Here is a 27118-nt window from a genome sequence, read left to right on the forward strand (position 1 = left end):
AATGAAGGACGCCTGTTTCTGTGACTGTTTGGTTTTTTGTTCCTTTCAAAAATGAAAAAAAAAGAGGGGGGGACACTGCATGTGGTTTTGAGTTTCTTGTAATTTTGTTTTCACCAAATTACTTTTTTTCTCCAAGGAAGGGGAGGCTGTTAAGGAATGGGTTAAGAGACATTCCAATTAGATGTTTCATTGATGTTAAGCATACAATAATTGACACTGATATGCAGTGACCTTTGGGGCATGTGTGTTGTCATAGAGTTTTGTATAGGGTGTGATCAAGGAAAATAAAGATTTTTGGGAAAAGGAGCAGAACTCTTGACTCTTTATTCAACAGCAGCCAAAGGCGAACAATGATTATCATCTAATGCCCTCTCATCTGATGAATCAGTGCTCCTGCATGTTGAAACTACTTGGGAGAAACACTGAGGGCAGCAAAGGAACACAACATACTCTGGGAGGGGGACTTCAATGTCTATCACTAACAGTTGCTTGACAGCACCACTATTGACCAAGATTGTGTGGTTTTGAAGGAAATAGCTACAAGGCTAGGCTTTTGAAAGGTTGTGAGAGGACCAACATGAGGGGAAAATCTCCTTCATCTTGTTATTAACAATTGTTGTAAACATAGCTCTCTATGACAGTATCGGTAGGAATTGACACAACACAATCCTTGTGGAGAAGGAATTATGTTCTCACACTGAACGCAATCTCCACTACCATTGTGCTGAATCGGATAGATTCAGAATAGATCTAGCAGCTCCAAATGGGACATGATGAAGAACTGTATTCAATCTCATGGCCCAGCATATCCTTCATTCAATCATTACCATCAAGTCAGGGCATCAAACCTGGTTCAGTCTGGATGCAGAAGTGTATGACAGGAACAAGAAGATGAGGCATATCTAAAAATGAAGTGCTACTCTGGTATAACTGCAACAAAGGACCACAAGGAATTCCAGTGGCAGCCATGAGCTGAGCAGTCGCACAAAAGGTGACTCTCCCTTGGGAACTTTTTACCAGGCCCTTTTACCCCATCAACCGGAGGAAAAAATGCAAAAAGACCCGCCAAACTAACAACCAACCAACCGAAAATCAAACTAGCCATGGAGCCAAAGAAATAGTAAAAGTCGAGACAGGAAGACCCCAACCTCAGATCAAGGGAACATGCAGGGCAAAGCTGAGCGGAGCATGGCAGACTGAGTAGGGTCACCAATAGACCAATAGAACTCTCAATAGAACTCCAGAAACACAGGGGCTCAATTAAAGAGGACCTTCTGTCGGATGAGATCTGCTACAAAAACTGCACTGGCTGCCATAAAGGAGGCAACAGAAGAAATGGAGGAGAGACTGGAGATGCAGGAAGCGATGGTGCACGGCCTGCAGAAAGCAGCTACTGACCCGTTCAATCAGATTGGCTTGCTTGAAACTAAGGTAGCAAGGTTGGTAACAACCCAGAAAGTGCAGAGGAGGAAAGTTGTGTTTTGGAGAATATGTCCCATCGGCAAAACTGAGAATTGTCGGGCTACCAGAAGGCGCAAAGGGCAGGAACTCAACACAATACGTCACGAGGATGCCCTAGAAACTGGTCAGCTAGGAAGGCCGAAACCCACAGTAGACTGGATCCAAAGGTCACTCCGGCAAAAGCCCAAGCCAAGAGATCCACCATGGGCTATAATCACGAATTTGCACAAGTTTCAAGATGGGCAGCACAGTGGCACAGTGCCAGGGACCCGGATTCAATTCCAGCCTCGGGTGACTTTGTGTAGTTTGTACTTTCTCCCCGTGTCTGCGTGAGTTTCCTTCGGGTGCTCCAGTTTCCTCCGACGAGCCAAAGATGGGCAGATTAGGTGAATTGGCCATGCTAAACTGCCCCTTAGTGTCCAAAAGGTTAGGTGGGGTTACTGGGTTATGGGAGAGATAGGGAGCTCTTTCCAAGGGTCGGTGCAGACTCAGGCTGAATGGCCTCCTTCTGCACTGTAGAGGTTCTATAAAGAGCGGGTGCTTAACTGGGCAAGAGGCATGCAGTCGGGTAGGTGGGAAGGACAAATAATCCGCATTTACCAGGACATTGGAGCCAACCTGTCTAAATACCAGGTGGAGTTTAACGGGGCCAAAGTGGCTTTAATTAAAAGTAAGGTGCCGAAAACTAAGGGAATTCGGAATGTCCACGTTGACTCTGACCAATTTTTACTGATGCACCAAAGAAAGCATCCTATCTGACTGCATCACAGAGACTGAAACAACAGAGAGTCATGGATACAGTCCAGTGCATCACACAAACCTGCCTCCCATCTATTAACTCTATCTACACTTCTGCTGCCTGGGGAAAGCGGGCAGCATAATCAAAGACCCCTCCCACACGGGTTATTCTGGCTTCCAACTTCTTCCATCGGCTAGGAGATACAAAAGTCTGAGAACATGTACTAACAGGTTCAAAAATAGCTTGTTCCCCACTATTACCAGACTCCTGAATGACCCTCTTGTGGATTGAACTGATTTCTTCACTTCCTGTACCAGCCACCCTGAACAGGCGCCGGAATGTGGTGACTAGGGGCTTTTCACAGTAACTTAATTTGAAGCAAACTTGTGACAATAAGCGATTTTCATTTCATTTTTTCATTTCTTCTCTACTCAGTACTACCACACTCCGTTTGCTCACCTGATGCCTATGTATTTACATTGTGTATTTATGTATGTCCTACATTTTTTCATGTATGGAATAATATCTGGACTGTACACAAAACAATACTTTTCACTGTACCTCAGTACACGTGACAATAAATCAAAACCAATCCAATTACCGTCCCCATCTTGATGCCAACATGCCCAATCTAGCCTCCACACCATCCCTTCTCCAAGACCACATCCACCCAGTGCGGAACATGGTACGATATCATGATCACTGAATACTCTGCCTTCTTTATCCCAGCCAGCAGCGCCTTTGCTACCACAAAAACATTGATCTTGAGTGTGGTAGTCACCACTGATGTATTATACTGTATACATATGGGTTTTACGGTAAGGCTCCGATACAGGGGTAGATCCCTGCCTGCTGGCCCCACCCAGTAGGCGGAGTATAAATATGTGTGCTCTCCGTACAGCAGCCATTTCGTCAGCTGCTGTAGGAGGCCACACACCTCTGCGTAATGAAGCCTCGATTACATTCTACTCTCATCTCGTCGTAATTGATAGTGCATCAATTTATTACACAGAGATTTTTCAGAGATGGACCTCTGCATCAAGCCGGATCGCCTGCAGCTGCATCCTCAAGCAGACAACAACAAAAAAGATTTTGAACATTGGCTAGCCTGTTTTGAAGTTTATATCAGGTCTGCGCCATACCCAATCCCAGAAGCACAGAAGCTCCAGATTCTGTATACGTATCTGAGCTCCAACGTTTTTCCCCTCGTCCAGGACGCGCCGACCTACGCAGAAGCCATGGCGCTACTGAAGGAAAATTGCGCTCAGCGGACCAACAAAATCTACGCCAGCCATCTCCTACCCATGCTGCGCAAGCTTCCCGGTGAGTTTGTGGAAGATTTCTGGCATGCCCTGCTCGCCCCAGTGAGAGACTATGACTGCCATGCCATTTTGGCCACTCAACACTCGAACCTGCTAATGAGAGACGCGTTCGTTACGTGCATAGGGTCTGACTACATTCACCAGCGCCTCTTAGAAGGGGCCACGCTTGACCTCGCGGCGACCATAAAGCTAGCATTCTCACTTACGGTCGCCTCACGCAACATTCAGGCCTATGCCCCTGACCGCGTGGCCCACCCCCCCCCCCACCCCGTGCATCGTGGACCCTGCCAACGGCCACCACATCAGCGACAGCCCCCAGCCAACCCCACGCCTGCGCCGCGCGGCAGCCAACCAACCCCGGGGGACCCAAATGCTACTTCTTTTCTTTTTAAATAATTTTTATTGGAATTTTTTACAGAAAATATAAAATATAACAACAAACAATGAAATGCAACAAAATAACCCATAACAACTGTAACACCCCCCCGACCGGATCAACGCATGTATCATATCCCCCCACACCCCCAACCCCAACAAGAGAACTTAAAAATAAATTAAAATTAAATAAACAAACATAGTCATCGTCCGTCCCCCCCGTCCCCCCTTTTCCCTCTCCCTTCCCCCCGAGTTGCTGTTGCTACTGTCCCAGTATCCTATCGTTGAGCCAGAAAGTCGAGGAAAGCCACCGCCTAAAGAACCCTTGTACTGATCCTCTCAGGGCAAATTTGACCTTCTCTAGCTTGATAAAACCCGCCATGTCATTGATCCAGGTCTCCACGCTTGGGGGCCTCGCATCCTTCCATTGTAGCAAAATCCTTCGCCGGGCTACTAGGGACGCAAAGGCCAGGACACCGGCCTCTTTCGCCTCCTGCACTCCCGGCTCCACCCCAACCCCAAAAATGCGAGTCCCCAGCCTGGCTTGACCCTGGATCCTACCACCCTCGACACCGTCCTCGCCACCCCCTTCCAGAACTCCTCCAGTGCCGGGCATGCCCAGAACATATGGGCATGGTTCGCTGGACTCCCTGAGCACCTGACACACCTGTCTTCACCCCCAAAGAACCTACTCATCCTCGTCCCAGTCATGTGGGCCCGGTGCAGCACCTTGAATTGGATGAGGCTAAGCCGCGCACACGAGGAGGAAGAATTAACCCTCTCCAGGGCATCAGCCCATGTCCCGTCTTCGATTTGTTCCCCCAGTTCCCCCTCCCACTTAGTTTTCAGCTCCTCTACTGACGCCTCCTCCACTTCCTGCATAACCTTGTAGATACCAGATATCTTCCCCTCTCCGACCCAGACCCCCAAAAGCACCCTGTCACTCACCCCCCTCGCGGGAAGCGAAGGGAATCCCTCCACCTGCCGTCTAGCAAATGCCTTTACCTGCAGATACCTGAACATGTTTCCCGGGGGAGCCCAAATTTCTCCTCCAGCTCCCCCAGGCTCGCAAACCTCCCATCAATAAACAGGTCCCTCAGCTGTCTGACGCCCGCTCTGTACCAACCCTGAAATCCCCCATCAATGTTCCCCGGGACGAACCTATGGTTCCCCCTTAACGGAGCCTCCATCGAGCCCCCCCACTTCTCCCCTATGTCGCCTCCACTGCCCCCAAATCTTGAGGGTAGCCACCACCACCTGACTCGTGGTATACCTCGTAGGAGGGAGCGGCCACAGCGCCGTTACCAGGGCCCCCAGGCTTGTATCTCCACAGGACGCCCTCTCCATCCGTTTCCATGCTGCCCCCTCCTCCTCCATCACCCACTTCCGCACCATCGACACATTGGCCGCCCAGTAGTACCCCGAGAGATTGGGTAACGCCAGCCCCCCCCCCATCTCTACCCCGCTCCAAGAAGACCCTCTTCACCCTCGGGGTCCCATGCGCCCAAACAAAGCTCATGATGCTGCTAGTCACCCTTCTAAAAAAGGCCCTAGGGATAAAGATGGGCAAACACTGGAAGAGGAACAAGATCCTCGGGAGAACCGTCATTTTGACGGACTGCACTCTACCCGCCAACGATAGCGGCACCATGTCCCACCTTTTAAATTCTCCTCCATCTGCTCCACCAGCCTGGTAAAATTAAGCTTATGGAGAGTGCCCCAACTCCTGGCCACCTGCACCCCCAGATATCTGAAACTCTTCACTGCCCTCTTAAACGGGAGCCTCCCAATTCCCTCCTCCTGATCTCCCGGGTGTACTACAAATACCTTGCTCTTGCCTAAATTTAACTTATAGCCCGAGAAGCCCCCAAATTCCACCAACAGCTCCATCACCCCCGGCATTCCCCCTTCTGGGTCCGCCACATACAACAGTAGGTCGTCCGCATACAGCGATTCCCGATGTTCCTCCCCACCCTGCACCAGACCCCTCCATCTCCCTGACTCCCTCAACGCCATAGCCAGAGGTTCAATCGCCAGTGCAAAGAGCAAGGGGGACAGGGGGCACCCCTGCCTGGTCCCACGGTAGAGCCTAACATACTCCGATCTCCTTCCATTTGTAACTACACTCGCCATCAGAGCCGCGTAGAGCAGCCTCACCCATTTGATGAATCCCTCCCCAAATCCTAACCGCTCCAGCACCTCCCACAGGTACCCCCACTCAACTCTATCAAACGCTTTCTCTGCATCCAGCGCCACCACTATCTCCGCCTCCCCCTCCACTGCCGGCATCATGATAACATTTAGCAGTCTCCGCACATTCGTGTTGAGCTGCCGTCCCTTGACAAATCCTGTCTGATCTTCGTGTATCACCCCGGCACACAATCCTCTATCCTGGTGGCCAGGATCTTCGCCAGCAACTTGGCGTCAACATTGAGGAGCGAGATAGGCCTGTATGATCCACACTGCAAGGGGTCCTTATCCCGCTTTAGGATCAGAGAGATCAGTGCCCGCGACATCGTCGGGGGCAAAGCCCCCCCCCCCCCTCCCCTCCCATGCCTCATTGAAGGCTCGCACCAACAGGGGGCCCACCAGATCCACATACTTTTTATAAAATTCCACCGGGAACCCGTCCGGCCCCGGCGCCTTACCTGACTGCATTTGTCCAATCCCCCTGACTAGCTCCTCCAACTCTATCGGCGCCCCCAGCCCCTCTACCAGCTCCTCTTGAACCCTTGGGAAACATAGCCTGTTCATGAAGCTCTCCATCCCCCCTCTCCCCATCGGAGGTTCCGACCGGTTCAGTTCCTCGTAGAAGTCCCTAAAGACCCCATTTACTTCTGTCACCTTCTGCACTACATTCCCACCCCCATCCGTCACTCCACCAATTTCCCTAGCAGCATCTCGCCTATGGAGCTGATGCGCCAACATCCTGCTCGCCTTCTCCCCATACTCATATACTGCGCCCTGCGTCCTCCTCCACTGTGTCTCCGCCTTTTTGGTGGTCAACAAGTCAAATTTGGCCTGCAAACTACGCCGTTCCCCCAGCAACCCCTCCTCCGGTGCCTCCGCGTATCTCCTGTCCACATCCAGGAGCTCCCCCACCAGTCTCTCCCTCTCCTTCTCCCTCCTTTCCCTGTGGGCCCGGATGGAGATCAGCTCCCCCCGGGATCACCGCTTTCAGAGCCTCCCAGACCATCCCCACCCGGACCTACCCCGTGTCATTGGTATCAAGATACCCCTCAATACTTCTGCAGACCCTCCTGCACACCTCCTCATCAGCCAGCATCCCCACATACAGGCGCCAGAGCGGGCGCTGGTCCCGCGCCTCCCCCATCTCCAGATCAACCCAGTGCGTAGCATGGTCTGAAATCGCTATGGCCGAATACTCGGCATCCTGCACCCTCGAGATCAATCCCCTGCTCAGGACGAAAAAATCTATTGGTGAATAAACCCTATGGACATGAGAGAAAAAGAAATACTCCCGCGCCCTCGGCCTCCCAAACCTCCAGGGATCCACCCCTCCCATCTGGTCCATGAATCCCCTCAGTACTTTGGCCGCTGCCGGTCTCCTACCCGTCCTTGAACTGGACCGGTCCAGTGGGGGATCCAGCACTGTGTTAAAGTCTCCCCCCATGATCAGGCCCCCTGCCTCCAGGTCCGGAATGCGGCCCAACAAGCGCCTCATGAAGCCGGCATCATCCCAATTCGGGGCATATACATTAACCAGCACCACCTTCTCTCCCTGCAGCCTACCCTTCACCATAATATATCTGCCCTCCTTGTCCGACACCACCTCAGCCGCCTCGAACGGCACCCTCTTCCCTACCAGAATCGCCACCCCCCCGGTTCTTCGCGTCTAATCCTGAGTGAAAAATCTGCCCCACCCACCCCTTCCTCAGACGAACCTGGTCCGCCACCTTCAAGTGGGTCTCCTGGAGCATAGCCACGTCCGCCTTCAACCCCTTCAGATGAGAAAATACCCTAGTTCTCTTAACCGGCCCATTCAGCCCTCTCACGTTCCAGGTAATCAGCCGGATCAGAGGGCAACCCGCTCCCCTCCCCCGCCGGCTAGCTATAGCTTATCGACTGCTCGCCCCAGGCCAGCTCGTCCCACCCGACCCGTTCCCCATGGCGATAACGCCTCTCCTCTACCCCCCCGGCCCACACTAGCTCCTTCCTGGCCATTCCAGCAGCAACCCGGTATCCCCCCCCCACCCCCAGGCTAGGACCCCTCCTAGCCGCGACGCACCCTCCATGGTACTTCCGTGAGTCAGCTGACTTCTGCTGACCCCCGGCAGCTCCCGCCAAAACCCATCCCCTCGCGGCATGGGGTCATCCCCCTCTTGCCACACCTCCTTGGCACCGCTTCAGCACGGGAAAGAAAACCAGTAGAGGCCACGCCCCCACCGCCAGCTCCTCCCCCCAAATGCCACTTCTGTGGACAGTCAAAACACCCCCTGCAGCGCTGCCTGGCACGGAGCGGCCTCTGCAAGGCCTGGGGCAAGAAGGGATATTTCATTGCAGTGTGCCAGGCCAGCTCAATCGCCGCTATTGTCCCGGCACCCCCCCACGTGCGGCCAGTGGATGCCGCCATCTTCCCCTCCTCAGACCACGTCCAGCCCATGGGCGCCACCACCTTGTTCTACTCACAAAACGTGCGGCCCGTGGGCGCCGCTATCTTGTCTGCCTCAGAACCAATGGGCGCCGCCGTCTTGCCTGCCCCAGGACACGTGTGGCCCGTGGGTGCCGCCATCGTACCCGCCTCAGGACCCCTGCCCGTCGGGCACCTCATCAGGCCGCTCATCGCGTGCAACCGCCGACGACCAGCCGCGTCTCACCTCGGTCACAATTTACCAGTCTCGACCACACAACCTCGCAACCGCTTCAACAAAGGTGAAGGTCGACGGGCACAAGATCTCCTGCCTTCTGGACCCCGGGAGCACTGAGAGCTTCATCCACCCAGATTCATCCCACTCCGTGGCGATCCGGGGGTACTGCATCACCACCCTCAGGGCGTGGAGTTCAGCGGCTTCCACCTCTACGTCCTCCCCAACCTCTGCGCTGCCTTGCTACTTGGCCTGAACTTCCAGTGCAACCTCCAGAGCCTAACCCTGAAATTTGGCGGACCCTTACCACCCCTTACCGTTTGCGGCCTCGGTATCAAGGTATCATCGAGGCCAGCAACAGCCCCTGGAGAGCCCAAGTGTTGTGCTGCAAACCGGGGAGAAAAACAGGATGGTCGTTGACTATAGTCAGACCATCAACCGGTACTCGCAGCTGGTCGCGTACCTGTGGAAGTGGATTACATTTATTGTCTTGTTTTAACCTTGCTGTCTGTATGTAATATTAAGGTTCTGAAATATATCTGTGATCATCAGGTAAAAGAATGTTAAAGGGTTGAGGGAATGGAATGAGAACAGATCTCTGTATCTGTTAGTGCAGAGACAGCAAAGATGAGTGTGTAAAACCTTGTCAACTAAGACAATGGGCATTGGAATGTGAAAGAGCTGACTCAGGAGCATGAGAGGGAAGGAGATAAGGAAGTTGGACCTGATGGACGGATAGGATAAGAAAACCGTTAGCAGCAGCAGTATTAGTGAACCGTGCTAATGATTATGTCAGAGTAACCTCCCTACCTCGAGAATAATAATTCCATATAAGTACATGTTCTGGATCCTTGCCAAATCATTGGTGTATCTAGGAATTTAAGGGGACCACCTCTAAGCTGTGATTGTATAAAGGGACAGTCCGTACTCTGGGACTTTGGCACTTCTCGAAGGTGGTTCCCCGACTACTTAGAGGTTTGTCCCGGCCGTGAATAAACGAATATTCGCTACTCACGTGTTTGAGTGTTTTACTTCTGGACTGACGGACGGCTATGTGAAAGCGCAATTCACATACCCCCTCCCACATACATCTGATATGGTCAATCACATTGCACAATACCAGGTCTTCTCAACAGTGGACCTGAAATCTGCCTACCACCAGCTCCCCATCCGGAAGGCGAACACCAACGGGGTCTCGGTCTTCCAACGGGAGATGGACCGAATGGTTGACCGGTACGGACTGCAGGCCACTTTTCCGTACCCGGACAACGTCACCATCTGCTGCCACGATCAGCAGGACCACGACGCTAACCTTTCCAGATTTCTCCACACCGCCACTCTCCTCAACCTCACGTATAACAAGGAGAAGTGGTGCGCAAGGCTCAGCCTGACGCAACTAAAAGTGGTACATAGAGCCCACTTAACAAGAACCGTATGAGTAGGTTCTTCCCGGAGGTGGAGGACAGATGTGAACGGTGCCAAAGAGGCCCGGCCAACCACGCCCACATGTTCTGGTCTTGCCCCAGACTTGTGGAGTACTGGACAGCCTTCTTCGAGGCTATGTCCAAAGTGGTGGGGGTGAGGGTGGAGCCATGCCCGATAGTGGCAGTCGGGGTTTCAGACCAGCCAGATCTATTCCTGGGGAGGGCGGACGCCCTTGCCTTTGCCTCCCTGATCGCCCGCCGTAGAATCCTGTTTGGCTGGCGGTCAGCAGCACCGCCCAGACCTGCAGACTGGCTGTCCGACCTCTCGGAATCTCTCCAAATGGAGAAAATCAAATTCGCCATCCGAGGGTCAGACGACGGCTTCCACAGAACGTGGGAGCCATTCATGCAATTGTTCCGGGACCTGTTTGTGGCCAACGAATAAGAGGAAGAATAGTCGGGTGGCCAATAATCAGGGGAAAATGGACGGGAATCGGGGGAATGTAGCCGGGGGGGGGGGGGGGGGGGGGGGGGGCTACGGGTTCGTTATGGGGGTTTGTTCGCATGGTTTTACGCTTATTTCTTTTTCTTGTTAATTTATTGTTTATGTATTGGAGGGGAGGGGTTACTGGTTTTCTCTGTTTTTCTCTGTTGTGTTAAAAATTTGTTGTTGAAAACCTGAATAAAAATTATTCCAAAAAAAAAATCTCAGCAGCAACCGGGGGGGGGGGGGGGGGGGGGGGGGGGGGGGGGGGGGTGGTTTGGGGTCTGTAAAGGGGGTTTGTTGTTGCGACTGTTTGTTTGCTACTTTCTTCTTTTTTGTAATGTTATCAATTTATTGCTTTGTATTGGTGGGGGGGGGGGGGGGGGTCCTTCTTTCTGTTTATTTCTATACCTTGTTTATTTTATTGTTGGGAGAAAATTTGTTGTTGAAAAATTTGAATAAAAATTATTTTTTTAAAAAACAAGAAGTCCGTGTTCAGCACTAATCGGTTAATCATCCTCGGCTATGTGGTCCAGAACGGAGTTCTGGGGTCCGGCCCTGATCGCATGCGCCCCCTCATGGAACTCCCCCTCCCCCACGGCCCTCAAACAATGCCTGGGGTTCTTTTCGGATTACGCCCAGTGGGTCCCAAACTATGGGGACAAGGCCCGCCCACTCATTCAATCCACCGTTTTCCCACTGATGGCCGAGGCTCACCAGACCTTCAACCATATCAAGACTGACATTGCCATGGTAGTGATGCACACGGTCGACGAGACGTTCCCCTTGCAAGTCGAGAGTGATGCATCAGACGTCGCTCTGGCCACCACCCTCAAGCAGGCAGGCAGTCCTGTGGCATTCTTTTCCCACACTCTCCATGCCTCTGAAATTTGGCACTCCTCCATCGAAAAGGAGGCCCAAGCCATTGTTGAAGCTGTGCGGCATTGGAGGCATTACCTGGCCGGCAGGAGATTCACTCTCCTCACTGACCAATGGTCGGTTGCCTTCATGTTTAGTAACACACAGCGGGGCAAGATCAAAAATGATAGAATCTTGAGGTGGAGGATCGAGCTCTCCACTACAACTACAAGATGTTGTATCGCTCAATGTTGTAAGCTCAACGAGCCCCCCGATGCCCTATCCTGAGGTAAATGTGCCAGCGCACAAGTGGACCGACTCCAGACACTGCACGACAACTTCTGTCACCCAGGAGTCACCCGTTTTTATCACTTCATTAAGGCCCGCAATCTGCCCTACTCCATCGAGGAAGTCAGAGCAATCACTAGAGACTGCCAGGTCTGCACGGAGTATAAACCGCACTTCTACCGGCCAGACCGTGCGCGCCTGGTGAAGGCCTCCCGTCCCTTTGAACGCCTCAGCATGGACTTCAAAGGGCCCCTCCCCTCCACGGACTGCAACACGTACTTCCTCAGTGTGGTCGACGAATAATCCCGATTCCCCTTTGCCGTCCCATGCCCTGATATGACGTCTGCCACCGTCATCAAAGCTCTCAACACCATCTTCGCTTTGTTCGGTTTCCCCGCCTACGTCCACAGCGACCGGGGATCCTTATTCATGAGCGATGAGCTGCGCTAGTACCTGCTCAACAGGGGCATTGCCTCGAGCAGGATGACCAGCTACAACCCCAGGGGAAACGGGCAGGTGGAGCGGGAGAATGGGACGGTCTGGAGGGCCGCCCAGCTGGCCCTACGGTCCAGAAATCTCCCTGCCTCCCGCTGGCAGGAAGTCCTCCCCGACTCACTCCACTCCATTCAGTCGCTCCTGTGCACCACGGTAAACAAAACCCCCATGAACATCTCTTTGCCTTCCCCAGGAAGTCCACCTCCGGGGTTCTGCTCCCAACGTGGCTGGCAGCTCCAGGACCTGTTCTCCTCTGTAGACATGTGTGACTCCACAAAGCGGACCCGTTGGTTGAGAGGGTACAGCTACTCCACGCCAACCCGCAGTACGCCTACGTAGCATACCCCCGACGGCCTCCAAGACACAGTCTCCCTCAGGGACCTGGCACCAGCTGGTTCCGCACACGCACCCCCCTCTGCCCTGGCGCCACCCTCCCTTCCCCCGGCGCACCCCACCGCAGCCCCTGCTCCAGGACAATCCGTCTCCCCTTGCTCCCACCCGGGGATGAAGAGGATTTTGACACGCTCCCGGAGTCACCGAAGACCAAGCCACGCCTGAGTCGCCACCAGCACTGCGGCGCTCCCAATGACAGATCAAGGCATCGGATCAGCTAAATTTGTAATATTCTCTGTGATTTTTAAAAGCAAATTGTCTATATGTAGTTCTCCACCACCCCCGCTGGACTCATTTTTAACAGGGGGTGAATGTGGTAGTCACCACTGATGTATTATACTGTATACATATATATGGGTTTTACGATAAGGCCCCTGTACTACAGGTACGGGGTAGATCCCTGCCTTCTGGCTCCGCCCAGTAGGCGGAGTATAAATATGTGTGCTCTCCATACAGCAGCCATTTCGTCGGCTGCTGTAGGAGGTCACACATCTCTGTGTCATAAAGCCTCGATTACATTCTACTCTCGTCTCGTAATTGATAGTGCATCATTGAAGACACCTTTTGCATCGGTGAAATGAACGAATACTCCCGGTGTCACAGGTGCAGAAACCTCCATGAATCCTCCCCTCCCATCTCCTTCACAAACCCAGCTAACAACTTTGCAACCCCCCTCCCCCCGCACCGAAAGGACCAGTGAGCGTGGCCAGTACCTGTCCATCCTTTGGTCCAGCACCATATTCCAATCCTCCACCCCCCCCACCCACCAATATAAACTGGTGAGTATCCAGGTCCGCTATGGCCGCTAAAATCAGCGGGACTGGTTGGAGAATTTTGGCCACTGTTAAGAACCTATGACTGGGTGACATTTTCCTCCGTGATTGTATACGTCGCATGATGTTAAATTGTGGAGGTGCATTGTCCCTATAAAAGGTGCCCTTGAATACTAGAAGTAGCCCTATTGGCAAACAAAGTTAATTTCAAAGTGGTTTTGAGTAAGGAGACTACTTGAATATTTGCAGGGATTGTCTTCAGCAGAAGAGAACTCGCCTGTCACCTAGATGCTCGTAGAAATTTGGAGAAGTCAAGGCCTGGCATTACAGAGACAGCACAAAGAAAGAAGGCCAAGGATTGATAGATATTGATCCTTGGAACCTATCTGAAAACCAAATATTGACTGGAAATACTATAGTTCGAGTACTATAGATGGGTCAGTTTTTGTGCAGTGTGTGCAGGGGGGTTTTCTGACACAGTATGTAGACAGGCCAATAAGGGGCGAGGCCACATTGGATTTGGTACTGGGTAATGAACCCGGCCAGGTGTTAGATTTAGATGTAGGTGAGCACTTTGGTGATAGTGATCACAATTCAGTTATGTTTACTTTAGCAATGGGCAGGGATAGGTATATACCGCAAGGCAAGAATTATAGCTGGGGGAAAGGCAATTATGATGCTATTCGGCAAGATTTAGGATGTATAGGATGGGGAAGGAAACTGCAGGGGATGGGTACAATCGAAATGTGGAGCTTTTTCAAGGAACAGCTACTGCGTGTCCTTGATAAGTATGTACCTGTCAGGCAGGGAGGAAGTTGTCGAGCAAGGGAACCGTGGTTTACTAAGGAAGTTGAAGCACTTGTCAAGAGGAAGAAGAAGGCTTATGTTAGGATGAGACATGAAGGCTCAGTTAGGGCACTTGAGAGTTACAAGTTAGCCAGGAAGGACCTAAAGGGAGAGTTAAGAAGCGCGAGGAGAGGACACGAAAAGTCGTTGGTGGATAGGATCAAGGAAAACCCTAAGGCTTTCTATAGGTATATCAGGAACAAAATAATGACTAGAGTAAGATTAGGGCCAATCAAGGATAGTAGTGGAAAGCTGTGTGTGGAATCAGAGGAGATAGGGGAAGTGTTAAATGGAGATTTTTCGTCAGTGTTTACACTGGAGAAAGACAATGTTGTCGAGGAGAATACTCAGGTTCAGTCGGCCAGGCTAGATGGAATTGAGGTTCACAAGGAGGAGGTGTTAGCAATTTTGGAAAGTGTAAAAATAGATAAGTCCCCTGGGCCAGATGGGATTGATCCTAGGATTCTCTGGGAAGCCAGGGAGGAGATTGCAGAGCCTTTGTCCTTGATCTTTATATCGTCTTTGTCGACAGGAATAGTGCAGGAAGACTGGAGGATAGCAAATGTTGTCCCCTTGTTCAAAAAGGGGAGTAGAGACAACCCTGGTAATTATAGACCTGTGAGCCTTACTTCGGTTGTGGGTAAAATGTTGGAAAAGGTTATAAGAGATAGGGTGTATAATCATCTTGAAAAGAACAAGTTGATTAGCGATAGTCAACACGGTTTTGTGAAGGGTAGGTCATGCCTCACAAACCTTATTGAGTTTTTTGAGAAGGTGACCAAACAGGTGGATGAGGGTAAAGCGGTTGATGTGTATATGGATTTCAGTAAGGCATTTGATAAGGTTCCCCATGGCAGGCTATTGCAGAAAATACGGAAGTATGGGATTGAAGGTGATTTAGCGGTTTGGATCAGTAATTGGCTAGCTGAAAGAAAACAGAGGGTGGTGGTTGATGGCAAATATTCATCCTGGAGTTCAGTTACTAGTGGTGTACCGCAAGGATCTGTTTTGGGGCCACTGCTGTTTGTCAATACCTGGAAGAGGGTGTAGAAGGATGGGTTAGTGAATTTGCAGATGACACGAAGGTCGGTGGAGTTGTGTATAGTGCTGAAGGATGTTATAGGTTACAGAGGGAGATAGATAAGCTGCAGAGCTGGGCTGAGAGGTGGCAGATGGAGTTTAATGCGGAAAAGTGTGAGGTGGTTCACTTTTGGAAGGAGTAACAGGAATGCAGAGTACTGGGCTAATGGCAAGATTCTTGGTAGTGTAGATGAACAGAGGGATCTCGGCATCTAGGTACATAAATCTCTGAAAGTTGCCACCCAGGTTAATAGGGCTGTTAAGAAGGCATATGGTGTGCTAGCCTTTATCAGTAGGGGGATTGAGTTTCGGAGCCACAAGGTCATGCTGCAGCTGTACATAACTCTGGTGCGGCCGCTCCTGGAGTACTGCGTGCAGTTCTGGTCACCACATTATAGGAAGGATGTGGAAGCTTTGGAAAGGGTTCAGAGGAGATTTACTAGGATGTTGCCTGGTATGGAGGGAAGGTCTTACGAGGAAAGGCTCAGGGAATTGAGGTTGTTTTCGTTAGAGAGGAGAAGGCTGAGAGGTGACTTAATAGAGACATATAAGATAGTCAGAGGGTTAGATAGGGTGGACAGTGAGAGTCTCTTTCCTCGGATGGTGATGACCAACACGAGGGGACATAGCTTTAAATTGAGGGGTAGTAGATATAGGACAAATGTCAGAGGCAGTTTCTTTACTCAGAGAGTTGTAGGGGTGTGGAACGCCCTGCCTGCAACAGTAGTAGACTCGCCAACTTTAAGGGCATTTAAGTGGTCACTGGATAGACATATGGATGAAAATGGAATAGTGTAGGTCAGATAGGCTTCAGATGGTTTCACAGGTCGGCGCAACATCGAGGGCCGAAGGGCCCGTACTGCGCTGTAGTGTTCTATGTTCTATGTTCACATGTAGCTCAGTGAGGAGAACGTGCTAACAGACAATAAACAGAGCAATGGACTGAATAATAATGATGCATCAAGAGAAATTAAGTATAATGCACATTCTCAGACTGCACAATCTAAAGTCAGCCCAATACCACAGCAGTGACCAAAAATATCAAGGACAATTTTAAATTTTGAGCAATAATCTAAAAAAATGTTGACTACAATTGGCCACAGGTTTTACATTTCTCCTAACTTTTCTTCTCAGTGACTGCACATTAATTCAAAACTAATCCACTGTGTCCAAGCCCAGGTCTTTCGGAGAGGTTAAGGACAGCCGTAAAAATTTTAACGGAGGCAGAAGAAAAGACACTTAAATTGATACAATTAAAAATAGAATCAATGGGAATCAGACGGAAAACTGTCCATTGGTTACAGTCATGTCTCGCACAAAGAACAACGGCTGTGTGTTTTGGCGGCCAACCATTTCAGTCCCAGGACATCACTGCAGGAGTTCCTCAGGGTAGTGTCCTAGGCCTAACCATCTCCAGCTGCTTCGTGGATGACTAGCCCTCTATCATAATGTCAGAAGTAGGGATGTTCACTGATCCACATCCTGTGAAAGAACAAAAAGATCTATGTGGTTCAATGTCAAATTTTATTAGGCTACACTACTATAAAATCTTGGGGCTATTTCACTATGTTGCAGGTAAGTTCCTATTGTTGGCTGAAGGTACAGTGGCAGAGCAGACTAAAAGGAGAGCACCACTAAGTCACCAAATGAAAGGGAGAGTTTGATCATTGGCATTTTACTAGGAGTTTCTCTTGGTCTGTACAGGGAATGGGAGAACGTGAGGCTAGGCGGAGCAGCACCTGATACTGCAAGAGAGGGATAGGAGGGCAAGAGGGGCTCCTTATCCCGGAGTATTATACTGTACATACCTCCTTCACTTGGATCTACCATGCCACATCTGAGACCTATGTACCTCTGCCATCCTACAATATGCCAGTGTGACATTCATAGTGGTCCACATCTTCAGCAGAAATGGGTGCCAGGAGCCCACATATAGTGCTTCATGAATATTACATTCAATCAGCATTTTAGCACGAACCCCGAAGGTGGCTGGCTTCGCATCTCTCAAATATTTATGGTAATCCATGATTAGGGCCAAAATAGCGCACCAGTTCAAGATTTTCAAAAGTTATGTCTTATTATGACAGTACCAATTTAGTATCCGTTTTCAGCCATTGACCAAAATAACCTCTGCCGCTTTGACCCACCCTGAGGTCATTTCTTCCAATGTCTATTTCTTTGCCTCGGTCAATATATTTTTGATTATTTTTGATGCATCATATGACATTTCTCTACATTAAATGTGTTATATAAATGTTGTTGATGTAAGATGCAATGTATTATTTTTCTGCAATGCAGAACTGTCTCCATTTACAAAGTTTAATCATTGTTAAATTAACGACTCATGCCAAAATTTAATATTTGGTGAGGGAATTGTGCACAGTGAGAGCAGAGTCTAATTCTGCTTCAGGTAGTACCCAGGATGAAATGTCTGCCTTTCCCTTCTGTGTGCTAATTTTTCAAAGTCACAGGACGCAGACATTTGTTTATCTGTGCGAATAAGATATTTTTAGTTACATTACAAGTGACTGTTCTTTGTAAACTGACAGAAGGATTTTGCATGTGAGCCAATAAACCACAAGTAGGTTGCCTCAAATAAATTTGCCTTTAAGTGCAACATGTGCACCACAGAAAGTCTAACATGATAGTCAGAAATAAAGCACATGCACTTGTCGATTATCACTTTTCACAACCTCAGAATGTTCCAAAGTGCTTTACAACCAATTAAGTACTTTTGACGTTTGCTCACTGTTGTAACGTAGGAAATTACATGGCCGCAAAACACAACAGCCAATTTGTGCACGGCGTTCTCCTATATACAGAAATGTGATCATCATCATCTAAACTGTTTTAATGATGTTGGCTGAGGGATAAACATTGGTCAGGGCATCGGAGAAAATTTGCCTCCTCTTTTTGAAAATAGTGCAGATGGTTTAACTTATCAACCGAAATACAGTACTGAAGCCTCATTATAGATTTTTGAGCTTAAGTTTCTGGTGTAACCCTCTGAACAACTGAACTGCAGTTGACACTGTAGGGTGGCATGGTAGCACAGTGGTTAGCATTGTTGCTTCACAGCTTAAGGATCGCAGGTTCGATTCCCGACTTGGGTCGCTGGCTGTGCAGAGTCTGCACGTTCTCTCCGTGTTTGCGTGGGATTCCTCCAGATGCTCCAGTTTCCTCCCGAAAGACGTGCTATTAGGTAATTTGGACATTCTGAATTCCCCCTCCGTGCACCCGGACAGGCACCGTAATGTAGCAACGAGGGGCTTTTCACGGTAACCTCATTGCAGTGTTAATGTAAGCCTACTTGTGACAATAAAGATTATTATTAAATGGTTACATATATAAATTTCCATGATGGTGCCCATTGGGAAGATGTGGTATGTTAAGTGTTATACACAGGGTGCTGTTCTGTTAAGATGGATTTGCATCCCTGTAAAACTACAAATTCTAATTGCAAAGTAAGCAAATGCTTAGGTTAACCAGAGTTTAATGTTTTTTTCTTATTAGGATACATGTACTGTACAGATTAGAATGTATTGGTCAGTTTCAGGCTGCAGGAGTATGTTGCTCTTTAAAAAGTGTAGTAAACTGCACTGGGGGACAAGACAGGGATGCCCCCTCTCCCCACTGTTGTTCGCACTAGCTATAGAGCCGCTGGCAATTGCTCTGAACGCCTCAAGGGGCTAGTCGGGTGGGGGGGGGGGGGGGGGGATGATGGAGCACAGAGTCTCGCTTTATGCAGACGACCTGCTTCTGTATGTATCGGACCCAATAAAAGGGATGGAAGAGATCATGAGGATTCGCGGGGAATTCGGCCGCTTTTCTGGGTATAAGCTAAACATGGGGAACAGTGAGATGTTTGCGGTCCAGGTGAGGGGACAGGAGAGGCGATTGGGGGAGCTGCCATTTAGATTAGTAGGGGGAAGCTTTAGGTATCCAGGAATCCAAGTGGCATAGGAATGGGACCGGCTCCATAAATTAATCTGGCCCGACTAGTAGACCAAATGAAGGGCGATTTTCGGAGCTAGGATGCGCTTCCGTTGTCACTAGCTGGGAGGGTGCAGACGGTGAAGATGACGGTCCCCCCGAGATTCCTATCTGTATTTCAGTGTCTCCCCATTTTTATTCCACGGTCCTTTTTTAAACATGTCAACAGAGTGATCACTGGCTTTGTGTGGGCGGGCAAGACCCCGCGAGTAAAGAAGGTAATGCTTGAGCAGAGTCGGGGAGAGGGCGGGCTGGCGCTGCCAAATTTTAGTAACTATTACTGGGCGGCGAATATAGCCATGATCAGGAAATGGGGGGTGGGGAGGATCGGCATGGGAGTGTACAGAGGTGGCTTCATGCAAGGGCATCAGTCTGGGGGCGTTGGTAACTGCGCCTCTGCTGTTCACGCCGGCACGGTAGTCCACCAGCCCCGTGGTGATGGCGGCCCTGAGAGTCTAGGGGCAACGGAGGAGGCATGTGGAAGCAGATGGAGCATCGGTTTGGTCCCCAATCTGTAATAATCACTGGTTTGCCCCGGGAAGTATGGATGAGGGGTTCCGGATATAGCGGAGAGCAGGGATTGAGAGGATAGGGGATATGTTTATAGAGGGGAGCTTTCCGAGTATGAGAGCGCTGGAGGAGAAGTTTGGGTTGGCGAGGGGGAATGAATTTGGATACCTGCAGGTGCAGGACTTCCTACGTAGACAGGTGTCAACCTTCCTGCTCCTACCGCTGAGGGGGATTCAGGACAGGATAGTTTCCAGAGGGTGGGTGGGAGGGGGAAGCATTACTGACATTTCCAAGGAACTTATGGGGTCAGAAGAGACGCAGACCGAGGAGCTGAAGCGCAAGTGGGAGGAGGAGCTGGGAGGAGAGATAGAGGATGGTCTATGGGTGGACGCGTTGAATAGAGTCAACGCGTCCACAACATGTGCCAGACTCAGCCTGATACAATTCAAGATCGTTCATCAGGATCACTTGACAGCGGCCCGGATGGGAAGATTCTTTGAGGTGGAAGACAGGTGTGCAAAATGCGCAGGAGGACTAGCGAACCATGTCCACATGTTCTGGACATGTCCGAAGCTTAGGGAATTTTGGCTGGGGTTTGCAGATGTCATGTACACGGTGTTAAAAACAAGAGTGGCACCGAGTCCAGAGGTGGCGATTTTCAGGGTGTCGGAAAATCCAGAATCCAGGAAGAGAAAGAGGCAGACATTCTGACCTTTACTTCCCTGGTGGCCTGGAGATGGATACTATTAGCTTGGAGGGACTCAAAGCCCCCGAAGTCGGAGACCTGGCTATCGGACATGGCTAGCTTTCTCTGTTTGGAGAAAATCAAGTTCGCCTTGAGAGGGTCATTGTTAGGGTTCGCCCGGAGCTGGCAACCATTCATCGACTTCTTTGCGGAAAATTATATCAACAGCAGAAGAGGGGGTTAGTTTGGCTTGGAGTGGGGGGTTGATGGAGGCGGGACCTATAAGGGAGGGAGACGGCTTTTGCACTATGTTTATAGATTCATGTACATTATTTGTTTTGTTGTGGTACCAAAAATATCTCAATAAAATATATATTTTTTTAAGTGTAGCAATATTTACTACCTCTCGAGTGGCATCTGCATTTATCATTTCCTAGCATGGAAATCATCAGTTAGAGCCAAACATCATTATGGTTTTTTCAAATCTTTGACAAAACATCATCTGGACTCGAAATGTTAGCTCTTTTCTTTCCCCACAGATGCTGCCAGACCTGCTGCGATTTTCCAGCATTTTCTCTTTTGGTTTCAGATTCCAGCATCTACAGTAATTTGCTTTTATCATTATGGTTTTGTCATTTATAGCACCACCAGTCAACCGGAAAAGTCAGCTAAAAGGGGTGTTTGCAAATGTCCCCAAAACCTTGCACACTTGTTCTCACTGAGCCTGTCTTGTGTTGCCTAGCAATCTCACTTGTGTGATTTCCAGTGCACTGCACTATTCATTTCAATAAATTTTTAAAAGGATATTAATTCAACTAAATTACAACTGCCATTTGTTGTGGGCCAGGGTTTAGAGAACCCCAAAGTGTATCATGGAGTTCACCTGACCCACAACTTTTAATAAATTGTGGTATGGGGAGTACACAGACCACTCTACAGGTGTGAAACAGCAGAACTTGAAAAGTTTTTTTTAAAGCAAAACAATGTTTATTCTATGAATTCAAGTTAACCTTTGTAAAACATACAGTGAACAGCTTAGCAACCATTAATTCAAATACAACCCCCAAAGAATACAACACTAATGAATCCTTAAACTGTCCTTTCAACTTCCATAAGACTTAAAAAATAACTTTTAACAGAAGCACATCATGTTAAAGTCACTACTGAGAGCAGTTATTAGTTTTAAATCACCAAAGGATCGATTTACATTCTTTAGATTACACAGAGAGAGACTAATACCCCTTCTGGCTGTGACTGTAGGTATCCAGCTCTGAAAAACTAAACTAAAACACACCCTGCAGCAAACAGCCTAAAACGAAAGTAAAAAGCTGACAGACAGCCCAGCTCCACCCACACTCTGACATCACTGATAAGCACCCATTTCTTAAAGGTACTCTCACAGGGCACTTTGAAGAAAAAAATCTCAATGGAGTTTTTAACCAACATGTTTTTTCAATGCAGTGATTGTTGTTTTGTAGGCAAATACAATAACCAGTTTACACAAATTAGGTCACACAAACAGCCATGTGATGAAATGATCAGATCATATTTTATTGGTGGCAGTTGAAGGATATGTTATAGCTAGACAGCTCTTCACAATTACTTCATGGGAGCACCCATCTGAACATAGAGACAGGGCCTCATTACTTTCTCGTCCAAAAGGTGGCACTTCCAATCACATGTCACTCCCTCCAATTTCTGTAATCAACTATCAGTTTTAGGTTATGTGCTCAAGCTCTGGAGTGGGCTTTAAATCTACAATCTTCGGATTTAGCCAATAGCGTCATTAGTGATCAAGGTGGCATTGCCCAACAAACCGTCTATCTCTTCTTTTATGACCTTTGAAATTTCATTTCTATCACCTGAAATTATTATCAGAATTTCTTTACAACCTATCAACACACCCTTTGACAATAACAACACCGTCCAATTTATATCCAAATCTCCAATCTCGAACAGGATTTGTCCAAAGTCCGGTGCCAATGCCACGAAGGACTGTGAGTCCTGATGAAAACTAAAATGACCCCCACTTCTGAGTATGTTTCCAATCTGCTGATTTGCTCCATTGGCAGTGTATGGACCTGGGGGGTTTGGAAAAGGGTCAATTTTAGTGCCGTTGCCTTGCTGGCCGATGACTCCACCCTTTCGCACAAGATCTGCCAGGACTGGCAAGAATTGTACGTAAACTAATTGAAGCATAAGTCTTAAACATTAAGTGTCCAGCCCTCACGGGTTTGCGACTGTACAGTTCACAGAGACAGAGGTTGGACATGGCTGTTCTATAACCTGGTGTTAAGCCCTTTATCAATAACCTGCCCTTCCCTTTAACCCGATACCTTTCACTTTGTCAGACGCAAGCGTCCCGTATAGCAGACCACTCGCTCTACATTCTATCCACTTTACCCAACCTGAGCCAGTCACCTCCCCCGCCCCGCCCTGTCCGCCGGCTCCTCCCCGCCGCCGACTCCCATTCTCTCGGTGTGTGTGTGTGAAGATGGCGCCGATCGAGGCCAACAAGTCGCGGAGACGGGCCACACACTTGCCGGCGCACAGCAAGTGTGTGAGTGGTGGAGAGGGTGAGCGGCGGCAGGCGGCCGGAGAGGAGGAGGATGAAGAGGAGAATAACCTGTGGTAAGGGCGGTTGCTGCTGGTGGGGGCTTATCCTGGCGCGGCCTCCCGGAGCCGCGCTCTGTGTCCGATCCCGGCCCAGTCCGGCTGTACTGACCGTCTCCTCTCTTAACAGGTCGTCCATCCTGAGTGAGGTGTCCACCCGCTCCCGCTCCAAGCTGCCGTCCGGTAAAGCTGTGCTGGTGACCGGTGAGTCAAGAAATGTCTCCCCTCCGGGGAGCGGCTGCCATCGTTTATTATTATTCTGCTTCTCTCAGCCCTTTGTCGGCGGTGTCTTCTCCCTGGGGGGAGCCGAGCCGACCCTCCCCTGGAATGGCGGCCGTTGTCCTTCGCAACAACAAAAGCCTGGCGCCTTGTCTGGCGTTGTCCTTTCCACCGGGGCTGAGCTGACCTCACCTCACCCACCGTTTGCCCGAGGCCGCCCGCCCGCCGTGTAAAGCGAGCCCGTTCATCCCGCCGCCTCCGGGCCTGGCGTTGCCATGGGAAACCAGGCAGATGGGCCAAGTGCTGGACCTCGGCTCCAGGCATCTTGCACTTGTTTTTCTGCATTCAGCAGCTATGGGGTTTTACTCTCTTGACCCGATTGACGAAGAAGGGCCTCAGACAATAAAGCATAAGGTTTAATTTTATTTTGGGTACGTGTTCCGAGTCTTATGATTTTGAAGTCAATGAGTGTTATTGTTTGAACTGGATTCCTCGAGCATGGATCGAAATATTTGTTGTTTTCGACCTACTTGTAACTGCTCTTTTGTATCTAGCCTTCCAAACTTCTGAATGTTGTGGGTGGTGTTTGGGGGGGGAAGAAACTAAAATGCTGTTACACAAAATGGAACACAGACAAAAGATAATTTTAAATAATTTTGTGAAACAGTAACTCATTAAGATTAGAAAGGGCAGAACTAAAAATCATAAAACAGGAGAAAGCAATTTGATTGATTGAACCTGCACCTAAGGCCATTTAGTGCCACTCCCAACCTGTATTACTACAACTTCTTACTCTGATTGTTGACCATTCAGCCATTGGAAACATTTACTGTTTTAAAACCCTTCATGATTTAAGTCATCTTTATCAAATCTCTTTTTTGGCCCTCTCTGAGAACAACCAGCTCTTCCATACAATTGTAGTTCCTTCTACAGATCCATTCTACAGATGTTATTCATTGTTATCTTGCCATAGAGGAGAAATGGTACCTTGTTCCACAATGAAAGATCACTAGAGTGAATGAATAGGATTTCAGCTGCTCTTGAGTTTACCTATAATTGGAAATTTCAACTACCCTAATTTAACTGGGCTAAATTCAATGTAAAAATACAGAAGGTACAGAATTCTTGAAATATATTTTGGGAGCTTTTAAGTAACTAGTACTTTGTGAGCCTAATGAAAGAAACAGTAGTGCTGGACTTAATTTTAAGGAATGAATGGGGTATCAGTGTGAGAGCAGTTTATTAGTGGTGATTATAATTCAGTTATATTTAGAGTTGTTATAGTAAAGGATTAAAATGTTCTATTTGTTTGTCTTTGTAATTGGGAAAAGTTCACGTGTAGGAAGATGAGGTGATTTGCAAAAGTAAACTGGAAACCGCTATGTGAAGACAAATCATTGAAGGCATTGGGACATTCCAGGATGAGTTAGAGTTCAGAACAAATATTCTCACAAAGAAAATGGATGTGACTAAAAATCTGGCTATCATTTTCCAATCCTCTCTGGGTACAGATGTGGCAGAGAGGATTTCTAGGATTTTGCAGCTTTTTAAAAAGGGAGGAGGGAATAGCGAAGTGATTACAGGTTAGTCAGTCTAAAGTAGTTTGGAAAACCCATGGAAGAAAATTCAGAGATGGTATAAATCGTCAGTAGAGAGGCATGGATTAATCAAGGACAGTCCGCATAAATTTGTTAAGGGAAAATTGTGACTGGTTGACTTGACTTTGAGATAACAAGGAGGGTTGATGAGTATAGTGTGTTGAATTTGGATTTTTGCCAGGCTTTTGACTTCATGGCAGACTGATCAGTGATGAAAGCCCACGGGGTGGCAAATAGAATCCAAAATTAACTCATTGATGCAATAGCAGAAGTAGGCCATTTGGCGCCTCGAATCTGCTCTGCCATTCAGTGATATCATGACTGATCTGATATAATAATCTTTATCTCCACTTTCCTATTTTAACCCCATACCCTCGAAGCCCTTACTGATTAAAAATCCGTCTATCTCAGTCTTGAACATACTTAACGACCCAGCCTCTACAGCTCTCTGAAGTAAAGATGACCACAGATTCACTAACCTCTGCAGGAAGAAATTCCTGTTTTTTTTTTTAAATCTTAGATGGGCAGCCTCTTATTCTGAGATTATGCCCTCTGATTTTATACTCTCGCAAGGAGAAACAACCTCTACCTAGAATCTACTGTCAAGCCCCCTGAAAACCCTAAATGTCTCAATGAGGTTGCGTCTCATTCGTTGAAATCCAATGAGTGCAGGCTTAACATGCTCAACCTCTCCTCATTAAAAAATCCCTCCATAACCATGGATCAACCTAATGAACCTTCTCTGGGCTGCCTCTAATGCTAGTATATCTTTCCAAAGAAGGGGACCAAAAATGTTCATTGGAGACAGGAATCAAAGGTTTATGGTTTTGTTTTTGTGATTAGAAGCGTGTTTCCAGTGGGGTTCCACACAACTCAGTATTGCAGTTTTTGCTATTTAACAATAATCTTTTATTGTCCCAAGTATGAACTTACTGTGCAAAGCCCCTAGTCGCCATATTCTGGTGCCTGTTCAGGTAAGCTGGTACCAGAATTGAACCCACGCTGCTGGCCTTGTTCTGCATCTCAAGCCAGTTCTCTAGTCCACTGAGCTAAACCAGCTAAATACAAATATGTAATTGTGGTACACATCAATGATTTAGACTTAAACATAAAGGAAATGAAGAAAATTGACCGTGTTGTCGATAGCAAGGAAGAATGCTGTAGACTGCAGGAAGATATCAGGTGGGGAGCAAAATGGCAAATAGAAAATCTGGAGAAGTATGAGATAATACGTTTGGGGAGAACAAACCAGGCAGGGAAATGTGTAATAAATGGCGGAATTCTGAGACGTGTGAAAGAAAAGGGGGACCTTGGAGTCAGATCCCTGCAGGTAGCCTCATGGCAGACTGGTGCCTCATGGTAGACTTGTAAAAAGATGAAGTCACATGGGATCAGAGGTGAGGTAGTAAGAGGAATAAAGAACTGTCTCAGTCTCAGAAGGCAAAGGGTAGTAGCGGAAGGGTGTTTTTCTGACTGGAAGGTTGTGGCTAGTGGTGTTCAACAGGGATCTGTACTTGGGCCTCTGTTGTTTGTAGTGTACATAAACCATTTGGAAGAAAATGTAGCCAGTCTGATTAATACGCAGATGACACCAAGGTTGGTGGAGTGGCAGATAGTGTATAGGATTTTCAGAAGATACAGCAGGACATAGATAGATTGGAGACTTGGGCAGAGAAATAGCAAATGGAGTTTAATGTGGACAAATGTGAGGTAATGCATTTTGGGAGGTCTAGCATTGAGGGGAAGTATACTGTAAATGGCAAAACTCTTAGGAATGTAGAGTCAGAGGTCTGGGCATGCATGTCCACAGATCTTTGGAGGTGGCAACACAAATGGACAAGATAGTCAAGAAAACACATGGAATGCTTGCCTTCATTGGACGGGGCATCGAGTATAAAAAGTGGCAAGTCATGCTACCGTTGTATAGAACCTTGGTAGGGCCACACTTGGAATATTGCACACAATTCTGGTCACCACACTACCAGAAGGATGTGGAGGCGTTGGAGAAGGTGCAGAGGAGGTTTACTAGGATGTTGCCTGGTCTGGAGGGTGTTAGCTATGTGGAGAGGTTGAATAGAGTTGACTGTTTTCATTCGAAAGACTGAGGTTGAGTGATGACCTGATAAGAGGTCTACA

At 48.6% G+C, this 27118-nt stretch overlaps 1 protein-coding gene and 1 long non-coding RNA gene across 5 annotated transcripts in view; one reads left to right on the plus strand and one right to left on the minus strand.

The window, feature by feature from the left end:
• Window positions 1–16320: 16320 nt before the first annotated feature.
• On the minus strand, window positions 16321–23771 carry LOC119966358. Its single transcript, XR_005460737.1, has 2 exons — window positions 23179–23771; window positions 16321–16846 (listed from the first exon to the last, which is right to left on the minus strand). It is a non-coding gene; the product is annotated as an uncharacterized LOC119966358 (long non-coding RNA).
• dync1li1 (dynein, cytoplasmic 1, light intermediate chain 1) overlaps window positions 22773–27118 on the plus strand; it is an 81627-nt gene continuing 77281 nt past the window's right edge. For 2 of the 4 annotated variants that reach the window (XM_038797887.1, XM_038797888.1), the window contains exons 1-2: window positions 22773–23183; window positions 23296–23369. In XM_038797887.1, coding sequence (XP_038653815.1) covers window positions 23047–23183; window positions 23296–23369 — 211 coding nt within the window. In that variant the 5' untranslated portion in view covers window positions 22773–23046. The remainder of the gene's footprint in view (window positions 23184–23295; window positions 23370–27118) is intronic. The other 2 variants (XM_038797886.1, XM_038797885.1) reach the window with 2 other exon arrangements.

The sequence above is a fragment of the Scyliorhinus canicula genome, chromosome 5 (assembly GCF_902713615.1).
Source record: "Scyliorhinus canicula chromosome 5, sScyCan1.1, whole genome shotgun sequence".
Classification (NCBI taxonomy): domain Eukaryota; kingdom Metazoa; phylum Chordata; class Chondrichthyes; order Carcharhiniformes; family Scyliorhinidae; genus Scyliorhinus; species Scyliorhinus canicula.